At 47.2% G+C, this 15913-nt stretch overlaps 4 protein-coding genes across 5 annotated transcripts; 3 read left to right on the forward strand and 1 right to left on the reverse strand.

Moving 5' to 3' along the window:
* The first annotated feature begins 572 nt into the window (after positions 1 to 572).
* Positions 573 to 1817, forward strand: LOC108103675 (circadian clock-controlled protein daywake). Its single transcript, XM_017209235.2, has 3 exons — positions 573 to 717; positions 783 to 1275; positions 1329 to 1817. Exons 1-3 carry the CDS (start codon positions 630 to 632, stop codon positions 1528 to 1530), a joined length of 783 nt encoding a protein of 260 aa, XP_017064724.1. The 5' UTR covers positions 573 to 629; the 3' UTR covers positions 1531 to 1817.
* Positions 1818 to 1843: 26 nt separating this feature from the next.
* LOC108103673 (period circadian protein) lies at positions 1844 to 9243 on the reverse strand. Of its 2 annotated transcripts, none has more exons than XM_017209233.1 (9): positions 8978 to 9243; positions 6225 to 6381; positions 5146 to 6161; positions 4727 to 5083; positions 2789 to 4599; positions 2496 to 2729; positions 2287 to 2439; positions 2035 to 2218; positions 1844 to 1949 (listed from the first exon to the last, which is right to left on the reverse strand). In XM_017209233.1, exons 2-8 carry the CDS (start codon positions 6317 to 6319, stop codon positions 2147 to 2149), a joined length of 3738 nt encoding a protein of 1245 aa, XP_017064722.1. In that variant the 5' UTR covers positions 6320 to 6381; positions 8978 to 9243; the 3' UTR covers positions 1844 to 1949; positions 2035 to 2146. The 2 variants fall into 2 exon arrangements, with proteins under 2 accessions (XP_017064722.1, XP_017064721.1); XM_017209232.1 differs by having other exon boundaries at positions 1862 to 1977.
* A 2932-nt stretch (positions 9244 to 12175) lies between these two features.
* Positions 12176 to 13138, forward strand: LOC108103662 (YEATS domain-containing protein 4). The gene has a single exon (XM_017209219.1). It carries the CDS (start codon positions 12299 to 12301, stop codon positions 12995 to 12997), a length of 699 nt encoding a protein of 232 aa, XP_017064708.1. The 5' UTR covers positions 12176 to 12298; the 3' UTR covers positions 12998 to 13138.
* A 93-nt stretch (positions 13139 to 13231) lies between these two features.
* Positions 13232 to 14893, forward strand: LOC108103661 (protein dimmed). Its single transcript, XM_017209218.1, has 2 exons — positions 13232 to 13824; positions 13939 to 14893. The coding sequence occupies exons 1-2, from the start codon at positions 13482 to 13484 to the stop codon at positions 14688 to 14690; spliced, it is 1095 nt and encodes a 364-aa protein (XP_017064707.1). The 5' UTR covers positions 13232 to 13481; the 3' UTR covers positions 14691 to 14893.
* The last annotated feature ends 1020 nt before the right edge of the window (positions 14894 to 15913 follow it).

The following is a 15913-nucleotide window of genomic DNA, read 5'->3' on the forward strand; positions in this document are numbered from 1 at the left end:
GGTGCATTGATAAAACTCAACTAAGATGATGCGACCTCCGGCGGAGATGTTGCAAGAGAGAAGTACTGAGATGGAGAAGAGAAACCTGTTCTCCATTGCAGCCAAGTTGAGAATCATTTGGCTTTAAGTTATATTCAATTGGCTTCGATTTATGAGCCGAATTAAAGCTCAAACTGTTCTCACCTCAATACCGGCAACTTACTTATTTCAGTTCTTAACTCAATTTAAAATTAATGAATAATGAATTTTGGAAAATGTAAAGAACGGAAGATATTAAATAGGCCTTTTTGTTTGTAATTTTAATTCATATAACTTGGAAATTTTATTTTGTTAGATATGAAATAGCGTTAATATTAAAACTAATCCAGTTCCAATTTATGACTGCAAAGAATATGTAGTCTCAGATCAAAGTCGAGTTTTTTTTTTCAATATAGTCAAGTTTTCCCAGTCAACATTAAAATAAAGTCTCGTGTCGGTGTGGCCGGGTTTAGGCGCAATTAATTTGATCTGGTCCCAGAATCACACTTGAACTTGCACTTGGCTTCTAGAGGATGCATAAATAGGCCCGGCTTTGGGTTGGAGTTAATCAGTTTTCTCTCGGCCAACTCAGAAATCGGATTGCGGACAAAATGCAGTCAAGCGGCGTCTCAGTATTCTTCGTATGGATGGCTCTGTGGTGCCTGGTTCCTTGCAGTATCGAAGCCTCCGATGGATTCCGTGAGTGTTTAAAAATATAATTTAAGTTTTTTTAATTAAAATTTTTATTTTTTCAACTCTAACAGCATCGCCTCTGAAGCGCTGCAAGGTGGAGGACGAGTCGTGCTTGGTGGCGCAGGCGCAGACCTTCTTCAAGGCTTTCAAGAAGGGTATTCCAGAGCGGCAGGTGACTGGTTTGGAGCCCATCGACCTGGGAACTATGCGCGTGGACAGCGGTGGCCATTCGGAGTCGTTGCAATTCAAGTTGATCATGAGCAATGCCAAACTCTATAACCTGGCCAACTCCGTTGTGGTCAAAAGCCTGAAGGGTTTTACCAAGGACCTTACCAAGCCGCTCAAGCTAACCATGGTCATGGATGCACCAGAACTGGAAGTGCGGGCCAAGTACGATGTGGACGGCAAGCTGCTCATCCTGCCCATCGTTAGCAAGGGCGATGTGACTATTCGAATGACCGAGGTCTTGACCAAGTGTAGGATTATGGCAGAGCCCGTAAAGCGTTCTGATGGTCATGCATACCTCAACATCACCGATTACAAGACGGTCACGAAGATCCAAGGGTGAGTGGCTATATATCCTTACAGTATCTATATAACTTGATCTTTACGTACAGTGGCCACTTTAACATGTCGAACCTGTTCAACGACAACGTGGAGTTGAGGGAAAGCACCTTGAAGGTCCTGAATCAGGAGTGGAACACCCTGGCTGTCGATGTCCAGCCTAAGATCAACGAGGCCTGCTCCAAGGCCTTCAGATCAATCCTGCAAAACCTTTGGAACAACATACCTTATGACGAGTTCTTCGAAGATGAATAAGTTTGGGCGTAAGAATACTTTCTTAATACCACTTAACAAATTTTTTTAACGTAAAAAATTAAGTAAATATCCCCAATCCCCATTCTCCGCCCCAATGAAAAAAACGATTCTTTGCTCCTTTTTGTATTTATTATACAAAACTAAAAAATAAATTAAAAAGCCTTAGGGAGTATGGATAAAATGTTAAAAACAGAGATGGGTTTCTTGAAGAATTGTAACTCGACAACACATTTAATATTTCTGATTAAAACAAAAAGCAGATTTGATCTTAGCTTTTCCTGATATGAGATCTACACTTTCCTGTGGTTGCATTGGCTTCTGGGATCCTTCAAGACCATCCCATCAGTATTATTGAAAAGACTTAACCAGGTCATCTTGTTGTTTTCGTTGATTCGATCAGATTCAGAGTAGTTGATATCCTACGGATATGTTTGTTAGTTCGGAGAACTTGAAGGAACACTCATAGTTAGCTAGGATGAGGCTATATCAATGGCTTATGCTCACTCATTTCCAGGAGCCCTGCTGTTCCTGGGTGTCTGCTGCTTGGGTCGTCCTAGGGATCGACATGGTGCACCCGATTGTGTACGTCAGTCAGCAGCAACTGCGGGTTTAACAACTACCCATTCCCATGCTGTGTTTGGTCCTCCTCGGGATGCTCCAATATCTTGCTTTCCGAAGTGCTGATGCTCTGTGGGATGCGTCGTAAGATCTTACTTAGTAATATCTTTCACCAGGAGTCCCTGCTGGTTGCTTTACCTGATTAAATACCTTCAGCTTGCGATGCTTGGCATCCTTTTCTGTATCCGGCGGACTCTCGGAGCCATCTGTGGTCTTGATGAAGGACGAGTAGAACGAGGAGAAGCTAGAGCCATCCATGTCATCGCTGTTGCCATTGCTGTCCGTGTATTTCTGTGGATACCAGAAGGTTATTTTCGATTTCCCATTTAGATTAATCCCACAATTACCTTGTTGTTGGTGGGATTGCTGCTGCAGGGCGGGTCCGAGTTGTAGTCGCCCATCACGGAGGGCAAGGGAGAAGAGTCCGGAACCTCCTTCTTGCACGGATCAGACACTGCCACATTGGAGCCAGGCTCCGCCTTCGAGGAAGTGGTTTGCGTGGAGGTTCGTGGCACCTGGGAGGGAGTGGTGACCGAGTGGAATGCCCCTGGCACCTTCTTCTGGAGAGACGCTGGCGGAGTCTGTGGAGCAATTGGAAGCGGGTAAGTCTAAAATAAAAGCTAGACAGAAACTAACTTACCGTGTACACAGTCTTGTTGTAGGCTGACTGAGATCCCATTGGTCGCTCTGGTATCTGGAGGGCATTGGCCATACCGGGGAAGGGCATCGGTTGGTACATCATGGCCGTAGCAGCCGCTGCCGCCGGATGTGTGTAGAATAGGGAGGGATGCGGATACATCACGCCGGCCATGTACTGGAGCGGCATGGCTTGTGCGGCGGCTGCAGCCGCCTGCTGCGAGGTGGTGGGCAGCTCTACGCCACTCTTATGCTGATGCTTGTGCATCCTTGGAGAACGTGTGGGACTGGTGGGCGTCAGGGAGGCGGGTATGTAGTAGAAGGTCGGGAAGAGGCCGGCAGAGGAGAAGCTGCTTTGGGCCATAGCCGTGTGCGTGGAGTGGACGGGAGGAGTGATGCCTACGGAGAAGGGTGGCCAGAGATTGATGTTTTGCGTGCAGGATGGATAGGAGGAGGGTCCTGCCGTAGAACTGCCCACCGAGGAAGTGGGCCCAGCTGCTCCTCCCGCTCCACCTACTCCTGGAGTTCCTGCACCGGATGTTGTTGTCGTCGTGGTCCTGCCCTCTGGTGTTCCTGCTACGCCTGGTATGGTTCCTCCTCCGCCTGCCACACCTGGTCCTCCCGATCCCACCCCTGCTGAACCCACCGCTCCTCCTCCGCCAGCACCAGCCGCATCCTTCACCGCATCTGCACCCAAGGTCAACTGCTGCTTTGGTTTGTTTGCTTCTCCCTCCCACGAATGGGAACCGCCTCTTTTTATCCCGTGCCCCGGGCCACTATACTCCAACATCTTTAGAGTGTCATTGGCGGACTTCTTGCTCTTTTCTCCAGTGCGTCCGCGCGACTCCCGGTGCTTCTTAAGCATAAACTTCTCCATCTCGTCGTTGTGTTTATTTAGCAAGGATTCGGTGAGCGTCACGGGTGGTGTGGCTGTGCCTGTTCCTTTGGAGGAGCTAACTGTGCTAGTCCCGGTGCCTGTATTGGTTTCATTGCCAGTGGTCGTGCATGTTCCTGTGCCTGTGCCAGTTCCTGTTCCTATCCCAGTTTCCGTACCAGAATTAGTTTCATTAGCCGTGCCAGTTCCTGTTCCAGTGCCTGTTCCTGTCCCAGTTCCGGTGCCCGTTCCTGTCCCAGTTCCTGTACCGGTGCCCGTTCCGGTACCAGTACCCGTTCCAGTGCCTGTTCCACCTGTGCCCGTGCCCGTGCCAGTGCCCGTTCCACCCGTGCCCGCAATGCTCGTATTGGTCACACTGCTCATGTGTATGTTACTGGCGGTAGTAAAGTTGCCCGAGGAGCCACTGCCCCCGCTGCCCTCGTGGACGGGGCTCATTGGCCCACTAGTGCCACTCGTACAAGTTCCCCGCGGCTCAGGCTGCTCCGTCTTGGGCGGATCGAGCTCCGCCGGCGCCGTGACCGGCTTGCTGTTGAAAAAACGCAGCAGGTTCTCGTTATAGTTTAGCTGATTGTAGCTGGGCGGAGTCTCGGTGGAACTCTTACTGTCATAGTAGTCATGGTGCGGCGAGATCTCGCCGAGCATCACGCTGTCCCGTTCAGAGACAGTCAACTCGTTCTCATGCGGCAGCTCCAGCTTCAGATCCGCCCGGGACACCTCGTCCATAAGGGTTTCCATGAAGCTGGCTAGCGCTTGGCAGCGCCGTGAGACCTCCTGTTTGACCGTATCCGACGGACGGGATACAGTCTCCGCCAAGCGCTTAACTATGTCCTCCTTAATCCGCGTATTGCGATTCTGTGCGTCCTCCGATATCTTGATCTTACACGTGGGCGCCGCCTCGAAGACGTCGCACTGTTTGGGTCCTGCAAGGGTGTGAAAATCATAAAATCGGATTAACTATATGGTATATATATATGCCTCGATTTGGAATGGTAAAACGATTTCGACTTGCATTCACAGAAGGCCATAGGTAACATACAGCAGACTCACCTTGAAAGACTCGATGATGTCCGACGACAAACTCCAGCTTGCGAGACCACGGATTGACGAAGCTGGTCCACTCGGTCTCCAGGAGAACGTAGCAACCGTTCTGAATCAGGAAGCGGTACGGCTTGCTGCAGAAGGAGGCGCCAGCCGTCTGACCCTTCTTCATCACCGTCTCGTAAATCTCCTTCATGACCGCAAGGTCTTCATGATGGTAGAAGTCCATGATGCTGCGTCCTATCAGGTCCTGGGGCAGATAGCCCAAAGCGCTTACAGCCGCACTATCCACATGCGATATTATCCCGGTGGCTGTGTGGCGGATCGCAAACTTGGGGCTCTTCTGGGAGAGGATCTCGTCGGGAACTAAGGGACAAGGGCGTTGGTCAAACCTTAATCTTCAAGACTTCAAACGACGAGGAACTCACCCTTGTAGCTGCTCTTGATCGGAGTGGCGCAGATGACGAGCAGCATATTCGTGCCATTGGAGACCATGTAGTTATCGGGTCTCGCCTCCTCCGGGGCCTCCCTGAAGGTTAACCCCAGCCGGAAGGGTTCGTAGCTCACAGAGCGCCCGATCACTCCGAATCCCCCGGACTTCAATCCCCTATAGCGTCGCAGCATCACGCAGAATGTGCTCTTGGCATCCTTGGGCATACTGCCCCTGGACTCGGCAATGGGTATGCCTGTGGTTATTTGACTGGCAAACGTGGCCCGGTCCTTGAGGTGCACAAAGTCGATGAAGGATCTGCCCAGCCACATGTCGCGGGGAAAGCCTAGAACATCGGTGATGCTGGGCGTGGTGTATAAGACGATGCCGTCATGCATGGAGATCACACAGCAGAAGCTATCCTCCTTGGGCCGCTCCCCGCGGTGGCCACCTGCTCCTACTCCTGCCATGGACTCCAGTTTTCCTGCACCTGCTTCCCAGGTCCTTTCGAATTTGCCCAGGCCGCTGTCCAGGCCGGAGGCATGACCCACTCCTCCGCAACCACCCACTCCCCCGCCCATCGAGGGCGGGACTATGGTGACGGACAGTGGCGAAGGAATGGGAAAGCTCTGTGCCGCCTCCGACTTGGTCGCATCCTCGCCCCTATCGACCTCCGACTCGGATCCAGACTGATCCTCTTCTCGTTGCAGCTGCTCCGTAGCCTCTGGCTCATTGCGATCCTCGCTGTGTTCCTGATCCTGCAGGATCTGCTGGTCTCCACATACACTGGCACTAGGACGCGGCTTTTCTTCCGCTCCCTCCAGAGACACCGATGCCGAGATCAGGCTCTGCACCTGCGTCTGTCCTGTCCCCTTGTTCTTCTTCTTCTTGCGCGACTTTTCCTTGTTCCGCTTGATGATGGTGTCGCTGCTGCTGGCCTGGGTCGAGGGCTTGCCGCCATAGCCACTGCTGCCTGAGGAGTGACTGCCGCTTAGCCGGGATTTGGAACTGCCACTGAAATTGTGTTGCAACTTTAAAATAACCCCATGGATATACCCAATGATATGGACTCCTTACCTCCGCTGCGACTGACTGTTGCTGCAGCTGTTCGAATACGCCGAGTCGGAGACCTTGGTGTTGTGTGTGGACTCCGTCGACTCGCCGCCCTCCATTGTGTTTATGTTCTCCAGTTTGACGATTTGCGTTTAAATAAAAGTAATATGTTGAGAGGTTTCTGGAGAAAGACGTAGGTTCACCAATAAAACAGGACTCTATATGTGAGCTTAAGCTTAAATATATATACAGGTAGTTAGTGTTAATGCAAAAGAAGAGCTCAAAATCAAAAGAAAACACTCAAAGCTTCTTAACTTTATAGATTTCTATGAAACTTAAGCTTAAATCAACCGAATAGGTATAGTTATATGCATTTCCATAATATATTTTCCTGCATTCAAGCTTCTCTATTAGGTGTCCATTTGAAAGTCTTTGTTCCATTTGGAAAGCCTGAATGAGTTGCCCAACCATATTGCAGAATCGACTTGCACTTTCATTGAGAACGCTGGGGTTGCATCAACGTGATTGGGAAATGGTTTCACTTCGGCCGAATGACGATAGAAATCACGAAATCTATTGCACCATTTCCATTGCATTTCACAGGCATCTGGATTTCGTGGCGATTGCAGCTTGACTTTCCATCAATCAATTTGCATATGTACAATGGGTATATGTATATAGAGAGAACTTTTCCTCAGTTTCCATTCATTTCCTTTTGGCATACATATTTTAGGATCTGATGAAAAACAGCAACTAAGGATTTCTAGTGCTTCGATGAACATTTTTAACTCAGAAAGTGTATAAAGAACTAACTAGCATTCAAGTTGCCTGTACAGAGGTTGCACTGGGATAATTAACAGAGGGCCAGCGTGGGAGGGAGAAGGCAAGCCGTTGCATTCACGTGCAGCTGCAGGCGTTGCGAGCTTCGCTTTTGTTGTTGCCGCCAACGGATGCCGTTATGCACTCAGCTGCGGAATAGCAAACACAAATGCACCACGACTAGTAGGCAAACACAGATAGATTGTTGCACAGATACAATATATACAATATATACAAGATACAAGATACAAGATACAAGATACAATTTCTAAGATAACCCCCTTGAAGGCTGCATTAGTTTGCCTTTAGCGTTTTCCCGCAGAGTTTACACTTTTCCGCTGAAATCCGCTGACATGGTCAAGACTCCACTAACAAGAAATGCCACTTAACCAAAATACCCACCAAGGAACTCGTATTTCATACAATTGCATAAGCATTTATAGCATACAAAGTAATTATGAAGGCAAGGGCGTTGAATTACAAAGATTGCATAAGGCCCAGGTTAATCCTCCCCAAAATGGAAAGAATCAGCAAAACCTAAAAAAACCACAAACATATGATCTTGATTAGGGTGAGCCCCAGTACTAAAATACCTTAGCAACATTAATGATTATTACTATTGGTGGCTTAAATACTACACACAATGTTGCCTTTAAACATTGCATGAATTTTCCCTAGAATGTTGGATGATACATGCCAATCATTTTCTAACGCTCTATCAAGTCGGTTGCCCTCATGTCATTCCATATATCAAATTACCATGAAGTTATTCAGAAAAAGGCAAGGAATCAGCCCATATTTACGCTTATGGGGTAGATAAATTACTTAAGTAAATAAACTGATAGTAAAAATCACAACAATTACTCCCAAGTGTCCAAATAGCAAAGAAAAATGTGAATGTAATCAATTAAATTGAAAAATTTTGTAGTAGAAAAAACTCATGAATCAGACTAAATCATCAGCTCTAAACTAATTGGTTCTAATCCATCTACCATTCTTCACCTATTTTTAGCAATCCCTTTCACGAAATCCCCTACCACCAGAAGCCAGCAGTCGGTCCTCCAAACCGATTGTATAATCCTCTAACCGAGCTAACCCAGTTTACAGTGCATACGTCAGTAAAGTTTGAACACATCAAAGCGGGCCAAACTGGCCGAATCCTGGAGGGATGCGGGATTACATTTGGTCGTGCGTCATTCGCGAGAATGTTAGGTAATGCGGAGCAGGAAGCGCAGCAGACAGAGGATAAGAGTCGCATAACCGAGGGGCAAGGATTAGCCTGAGTGGGCTGAGTGGAAAATGCAATGCAGATAAACAGATGGTGAGCTATAGATAGATTCGTAAATAAATGAAACCACGTGGTGGATAGTAAGTAGTGAAGTGTTTTTAAGAGACTAACTAAGCTAATTGATAACTACATCAAGGAATCCTATCACGATTGCACAAAAGCCCCTTTGGTTAACGTTGCGTATGCGTAATATCGGGTGACCCAATTAGGTTATATGACTTCTGATTAGCAAGTGTATCAAAAGCGCCTTCCCAAAGCCAAGTTGCATAGAGTTGCAGTCCCATATTGGCCCAACTTGGGCCACACTGCGTATACGTATCATTCATTTAGACCAGCCCATCTACGCTTGTGTTTATATTTATAACCGAGTTTCGTTCAGTAGGGTCAGGTATGGGCTGGGAGCTTTTGTTTACGCTGCAATTGATAAATTGTTTTTGCCTCTCTGTGCAACGTGCACTGTGCCGTCGGCACTTATTAATAAACACTATATATGTACATACACACAGACACCATATGGACGTTATGAACCGAGTTCTTTATGTAAGCTTAAGTTGGCTGTCCGAGTTGTTTTGTTTTTTTGCAATATGATAATGGGTTACTCTCCCGCCTGCTCGCCTGTTGATATTTTGCTTCTTTTTTTATATTGCAACAACGTGACAATTGCACTTACACTCTCGCTCACTCTGGCTAACCAGCTGGCTCTCTCTTGGTAGTATATCGCTTAGGATCGAGTTTTAGACTATATATTTTTCACTTTGCGGCTGATTTTGGATCAGCTTTAACACTCTCACACTCAACACCAAAGAAACAAAAAGTAGTGTGCTTGTTGTTTGGTCCACGAAAGGTTTTTTTGGCGTGGTTCTAGACGACGTTCTTTCGATTATAACAAATTTAGTCTAGTATGTCGTTTTAGTCGACCGCGTTTGCCGACCTTCTGGCTGGAAATCCGCACGAATACTAGCTGCTGCCAGCAAGCTTCAGTCGCAGTGCCCTCGTTCATTCGCATTCTGAGAATTTTCTCACACTCAATGGCTGCTCTCCGCTGGCGCTGAGAATCGGGGGAATCGTTGGCGCTCGGCAAATTTGCAAATCAACTGAAATGTTAACCCTTAAGCGAGCTTTTCAATGCATTTAAGGTACTTGGAAAAGTAAACAACGCATAAAACAAAGTAACTCAGGGAAGAATGGTTTCATATATAGTTTATATTTAATCAAGCTGATTTTATAGTTTTAGATGATAACCCTATACAATGTTTCTTTTGCTTGTTGTGCTGTTTGTTGTGGTGAAATCCGAGTACGAATACGAATGTCTCTCTGCCCACGCATGAAATCCGAAGCCAAACCACACGGACCAACTTAAGGTTAAAGAAAGCTGTGGAATCTCCTGGTTTTTGGGGGTGGATGATGGGTCGTGCTGTTTTGTGTGGGGGCTGCCAGCACGTTTTCTGGGGGGCGGGTTGCCGGCGGGCGTTTGGGCAGTGGATTTCGCAGGTCAAGTCACGCAGGTACGCCACGTGAGCGTCGGCTTTTCTATGCCTACGGCCTTTTCAAAACGCTTTTTGCACTCGGGCCTGCCCCACGATGACTTTTGCAAACTGGCAGCGACATTTCGCAACGGCATTACTCACCCACTTCCAATCATTCATAGCCAGCAGCCCTCAGCTCTCGCCCAGACACAATCGAAAGTGGCGCCAAGCTTTCGGGGCCCTCCACCCCCTGAAACCCCTTAAGCCCTTCAATTCGTCCCAACGGAAGCTCTACCTGGGCAGGTGTGCTCTGTGGCACGTACTGATTGAAATGCCAGCTACAGCTGATTTTCCCTTGGCTTTTCCATCTACGCTCAGCTGGCTATCGAATGGCATCGAATATTGGTAAACGAAGGCGGCGAGCGCGGGCTGTGGCCCACAGGTGGCGGCACACGTCCCTACCAGCGGGGTACTGCTTTTGCCCGTCAACTTCGGGGTCGTCGAACTCTATGCGGGGGAGTGTCTTGCTTTTGGGGGCATGCATGGTGAGGATTAAAAACAGAAAGCTGCATTCTCTTCTGTCTGTTTTTAAAACTATTTGTTATTATAAGATTTACCATATCTGTAACGTCGACTTACCGAAGTTACCTTTATATCTCTTTTAAGTATGATTTATATATATATATATGAGGTTATATATATTCATGTTAACTTAGTCTATCAACTTCCCTTTGCTTATACATATCCCTTCCGGCTCAGAGTGGTTTTATATATATATATTCCTGTACCAAAGCACTATATGCCCCCCTTTGAGTCCAAACCAAGTGCTGAAAGTTGTTATTATACTTTATCAGCTTTCCCATCGGTCTGCGGTGGCTTGGAATAATTGAATTTTATTAATTGGCGGCTTTGCCGTCGTCGAGTGGGTGTGAAAATCCATTTGACCTAGCCCACTCCAGCCAACCCTCCATTGTGGGCCACGTGCGTGTGTTTGCCGAAGTTTGCCCGAGTTTGCTGGCGTTTGCTGTTATCTATACCGGCCACACACGTGCCATAAAGTCACAGACGTCTGCCCGGGAATGATAAAGAACCTTCGAATTAGCCACCAAACTGCTGCTAATTTGATTTTGATGCTGGCTACTGTTGACTTTCCTCACATTCACCCTCTCTCATTTTTTATGATGTGATGTGATTTTATTTGATTGCCGCTAATCGGATTTTGAGGGGTGGTTTTGGGTAAGTGTTGCTTGGACTGTGATCGGGATTAGTGCTGGGTTCCCAAGGGTTTCCCTTTGATGGCCAATGGATGATGGTCCAAGGACCGGCTCATGAATATCAATTGCGATTAAAGGACACTAGATCACATCAGGTGGGTTGTAATTGATAGACTTATATAAAATTCATACTATGTTTGGTGCACTTCCAGAGTGAAAGGTGCCAGGAAGAGCTATAGTACATCTGCTGGCGAAAGACCATGAGCTTTGGCCACTCCTTATCGGTAGTGTGTCCCGCCGGCTGTTTCCCCCTTAGAGCAATCGCTGGACTCACCAGTCTTGGGGATCCTCCTCCATACTGCTTCCTTCTGCTGTCGGGCTTCATCATCATCTCATAGAGCTTTCAGTATAGGATTGGTAGGATCATCAGGTATCTGGCAGTGAAGAAGATTTCGAGATTAGCGTTTCAAGAGAAGGTCAAGAAGGTTGAACAGGTTCCCAAGAAAAGTCTGATGGCGATGGAAAACCTGCAAATTAAACTAAAAAGGAGCACGCAGGTACATTGCCCAGGCATTACCCGGTCATTCCCAGGCTCTCTGACTTTTAGCTTGCACCTCCGAAATGTATACTCGTAATAAGTTCCAGATTCAAGATTACAAAATCCATCTTCCTTGTACGAAACATTTTAGGACACAGAAATGCCCGGGTCTTACCAACCCCTATTGCTCTTAGCCTAACTCCGCCTCCTGGCGTCTGCGCATTGGTCACCCTTATCCCAGCATGCTCCTCCTCTACCCTGGAACTTTCATCCGTGGTGATTAATTAGGATATATGGGTTTTAAGGCGCGGAAAAAAGCGAGGAGGTCAGTTCTTGTAAGATGACGGAAGCGTGGAAATTTCAACGCCTTTGGGGTAAACTTTTGCTGGACCTTAATCCCTGGTTAGGATTAACATCTGCTTAACTAAGCAGAAAAAGTCAAAAGAAAGTCGCAAACACTTAATGGTTATTTGTCATTGATAAAAGAAAGTTGGGGAGTGAGGTTAAATGCAATGTTGGTGCCCAGAATGGGTTCAAGTTTCTTCGGTGTTTAGTTACACTTTCGAAATCGTAAAAGAGTAGGCTGATGCTTCTCCAATCACTGTAGATTTGAACAGCAACAGAAATCAGTTTTCTAGAATTTTTCGTAATGCTCACAGTGATCTCGTAGAAATTTTTGGTGTTGAAAAAAATTTAAAATTCGCTCCGTTTAAATTTGGAATTGGAATACGGACACGGGGATACGGGGATACGGATACTGATACATTATCGACATGAGTTACACTAATCTCCTTCGCCAACAGAACGTGGTCGACGACTGCCAACGGGTGAGCTGCAATCGCGGACCGGTGAACAATCTCTCCGGTCGCTGTGTGATCAGCCGGGACATCGTGATCGGCTGCCGGATGGAGCTCTGCGATCCAGACTTGCCCTACATGCTGGAGCCCACTTGGAGCGTGTACCTGCGATCCGGCAAGGATGGCAGTGATCTATCCCGATTCGTGCGAAGGGTCTCCTTCAAGATGTCTCCGCGACTGCCGCTGAGACTACACGTGGCGGACAGTGCTCCGTTCGAGATCAGCGAAGTGCTGGGCAGCGACTTTCCCGTGGAGGTGCAGGTAACGTATGTGGACCCGCGAATGTCGCCCACCACATACATCTTTCGACCCCGGGTGGTGCGTGAGGGTCACTCCGGCATCAGTGAAGAGGTGCTCGACAAGATGATATTCGTTAATCCCACGCCCACTATGAGATTGAGCCTGACACCTGTTCTTGTTCCGGTTCTGAGTGGTCCGCACAAGGAAACGGAATCCACTGAGTCCGAGTCGCTGTTTTCCGATTCGAAGAACGGTGAGCGAAAGGAACAGAATCGGGACCAGGTGGGTGATGTGGCGCGGCCCTCTCAACTGCCAAAGACGCTGATCAAGAAGCGGCTTAGCGTGGGCGGACCGTACACCCTTAGTCCGAAGTAGAATGGGCTGCGCACAGCAGAGTTAATCAGGAAAAGATTAGACCATTGGAGCATTGGTATTGATATGTACAGTAAAAAATTTCCAAGGACCTATATAATACTCAAGATCATGGATTAGAATAAATATATTTGAGAGTCGAAATAAGATTGTTATTACGGCACACTAGCAATCGGTATTAAAGTGGAAAAGCTTCAACATTTCCACCATTGATGACCCCTTTGACTCTTACCACATCACATCACTAACATATGCAACCGAGAACCAGCATCCATAGCCAAGGTCGAGTCCGCCCATTTTGTGTGTATGCCTCGTTCGGGGGTGGTTCTGCCTTATGTCCTTAGCCCCGCCTTCTTTCCAACGGGGGTAAGTTCCCAGTCAAACAGCATCTGGACTCGGCATTCAATCAGTTGCTCATTTGGCTGCGGCTTCTCAAACGGAACAGAACATACTTTCCCATTTCCCGGACACAAAGAAAAACTGGGAAATGGCCTGGCTACCAAGCAGCTCGAATGGAGCGGACAACGCGGACGAACGGAGCACTGCTTCGAGTGCATCCTCTGGACACAGCCAGCACAACGAGTCTCCGCGTTCCGGCAATTTAAATGGCAATGGTGTTATCCGGGACACAGGCAGGCATCCGCCCGCTCTTTTGAGGCATGCCACACCCCAGCTGCTGCCCAAGACGGAGTCCGTATCCGACGGTGACGGTGACGCGGAGCTCTCCGACTTCTCGCTCAATGACACCGAAGAGGACGAAGAGGATCTGCGCGACTATATCGTGCTGAACGGCAACCAGGCAGATGGCGAGGATTACCCATTTAAAGCAGGTAAAAATGGGATGCTTGTTTTATTTTTTAACTTATTTATTGAATATTAATTATATATAAATTTTATTATTAATTATATATAATATTATTCTCTTATACTTTGTCCTGCTCCAGGTAATCGTTCTCTGTCCAGTTCACCACGTAGTCACTCTCGCAACGGACTGCTAACGGCGCCGCCCAGCTCCGGAAGCTCTGTCAGCGGTTGCGGAGGAGGCGGAGGAGGGAATGCCTCCGGAGGCAATGCATCCAGCGGCGGAGGCAGCGGAGCCACTGGCGGAGTACGCAAGGTGTTTACCAACACAAGGGAGCGCTGGCGTCAGCAAAATGTGTCCGGTGCCTTTGCCGAGCTGCGCAAGCTGGTGCCTACGCATCCGCCAGACAAGAAGCTCTCGAAGAACGAGATCCTTCGCTCGGCCATCAAGTATATAAAGCTACTGACGGGCATCCTCGAGTGGCAGCGACAGGTGCCTTCGCTTCCAGCTAGGGGTCAACTTGAACCAAACAACAATGACAACAGAATGGTCAATGGTCATGCGACGGATGGGGAACTTGAGAACCCAGATATCCAATCAGTACGACACATAAAGTGTGAACGAGCCGAAGGACAGAGGAATGGGATTGGAACCGGGGGCAATGACCTGCTCATGATTGCCCCGGGAGCTATCATCAAAAGCGAGCTTCTCATGGAGGCATCGGTACCGAGTGCTCCACTGTCACTGCCCACTGCTCCGCTGGCCATGGTCGAAACTCGGATTTCCGGAACAGTTTCTGGCCTTAGGGCGACTGGCAGTCGAAGCAACAAGCGACGCCTCAAGCTGGAAGGCGGGGCCACCGATCTTAGCCTCAGCAAACGCCGCCGGACGTAGGAAATCCCTGGAAGCCGGCGGTGCCGTGCCAACATACGGTACATACAAAACACATTTTTTTTATCTATAGTGGCTAAAATGTATTTTTTGAAAAGAGATTACTGTTAGTTTCGGTCGTCTTATTCGATAATTTCGCGTTATGAAATCTGCTTTTCTTACCAATGAAGGCAAAAAACTAAATAAATAAGATGATGTTACGCTTACAAAAAGAAGTTGTAGCGAATGATGAGGAAAGTTAGTTTTGGTCGTTAGCTTCATAAAATAGTCATTCTTTTAGCTGTGCGTCTCCTTTTGAGAATGTTAATTTTAATTTTTTTTTTAATAATTTTTGTCAAAGCTCAATCAAATCTGATTGTTAATAAGATAATAAAAGGTTTGTTCTGGATCTGTTATTCCGCAGTCCAACAGTTCCATGGCGATGTGGTTTCAAAGGTGGCGTCCTCGTAGCGTTCGGAAGGTGTTTGGTGAACTTTATTTGTGATGCCGTCGAGAACACGCCATGGATGAATGCTATGAAGAGGCAAAACCGCACACTTTGCGATTTCTGCGGTCAACAGAGCTAGTAAAGCTGGTATTTATTCCAGCTATATGTCCTTTTCAGGACCAACATTTCATTGTCGAAGAGAAAAACTTTAAAAATGTGTATCGTAATATTGGTTTAAATTTAAAAATTCGATAATTAGCTGCATAACACAGCCCAAACTTTAAGCCCCCATATCTACTTTTATCATTATTGTTCAGACTCTCTTGGAATGCTAATGGTTTACTGGCTAAAAAATCAAAAAACGCATTTCTACGGAAATTTGGAATATTTTTTCCGGCTTTTAAGCTCTAGCTCGGTCAAAACATAACGCACAGCCAAAAGAATGACTGTTTTGTGCTGCTAACGACCAGCACTTTCCACCCCTATCACTCGTTTTTCGGTTTTGGGTAAATAAATTTTGACCCAAATTTCGCATTTTTGGTAAGGGGTACCATCATCAAAATTTTCAAAAAATGGCCCAAAATTAAGTTTTCCAGATTTGAATGCAAATCAATTGGGAATCATAGCAATCAAGTTACGAGCCCTAGGAGGTATTACATTCCTCATTTGGACCATTTTTGGCTGTGCTATGCCAAAAAAACTGATTATTTGGTGCTCAAAATCACGTAAAGGTCTTTTTGCAGCAAAGATTCCGGTTTCCTTGCCGTTTCTTAGCTCTAACTTTGTCAAAACAAGACGC

Source organism: Drosophila eugracilis, unplaced genomic scaffold (genome assembly GCF_018153835.1).
Source record: "Drosophila eugracilis isolate 14026-0451.02 unplaced genomic scaffold, ASM1815383v1 contig_2167, whole genome shotgun sequence".
NCBI classification, from domain to species: Eukaryota; Metazoa; Arthropoda; class Insecta; order Diptera; family Drosophilidae; genus Drosophila; species Drosophila eugracilis.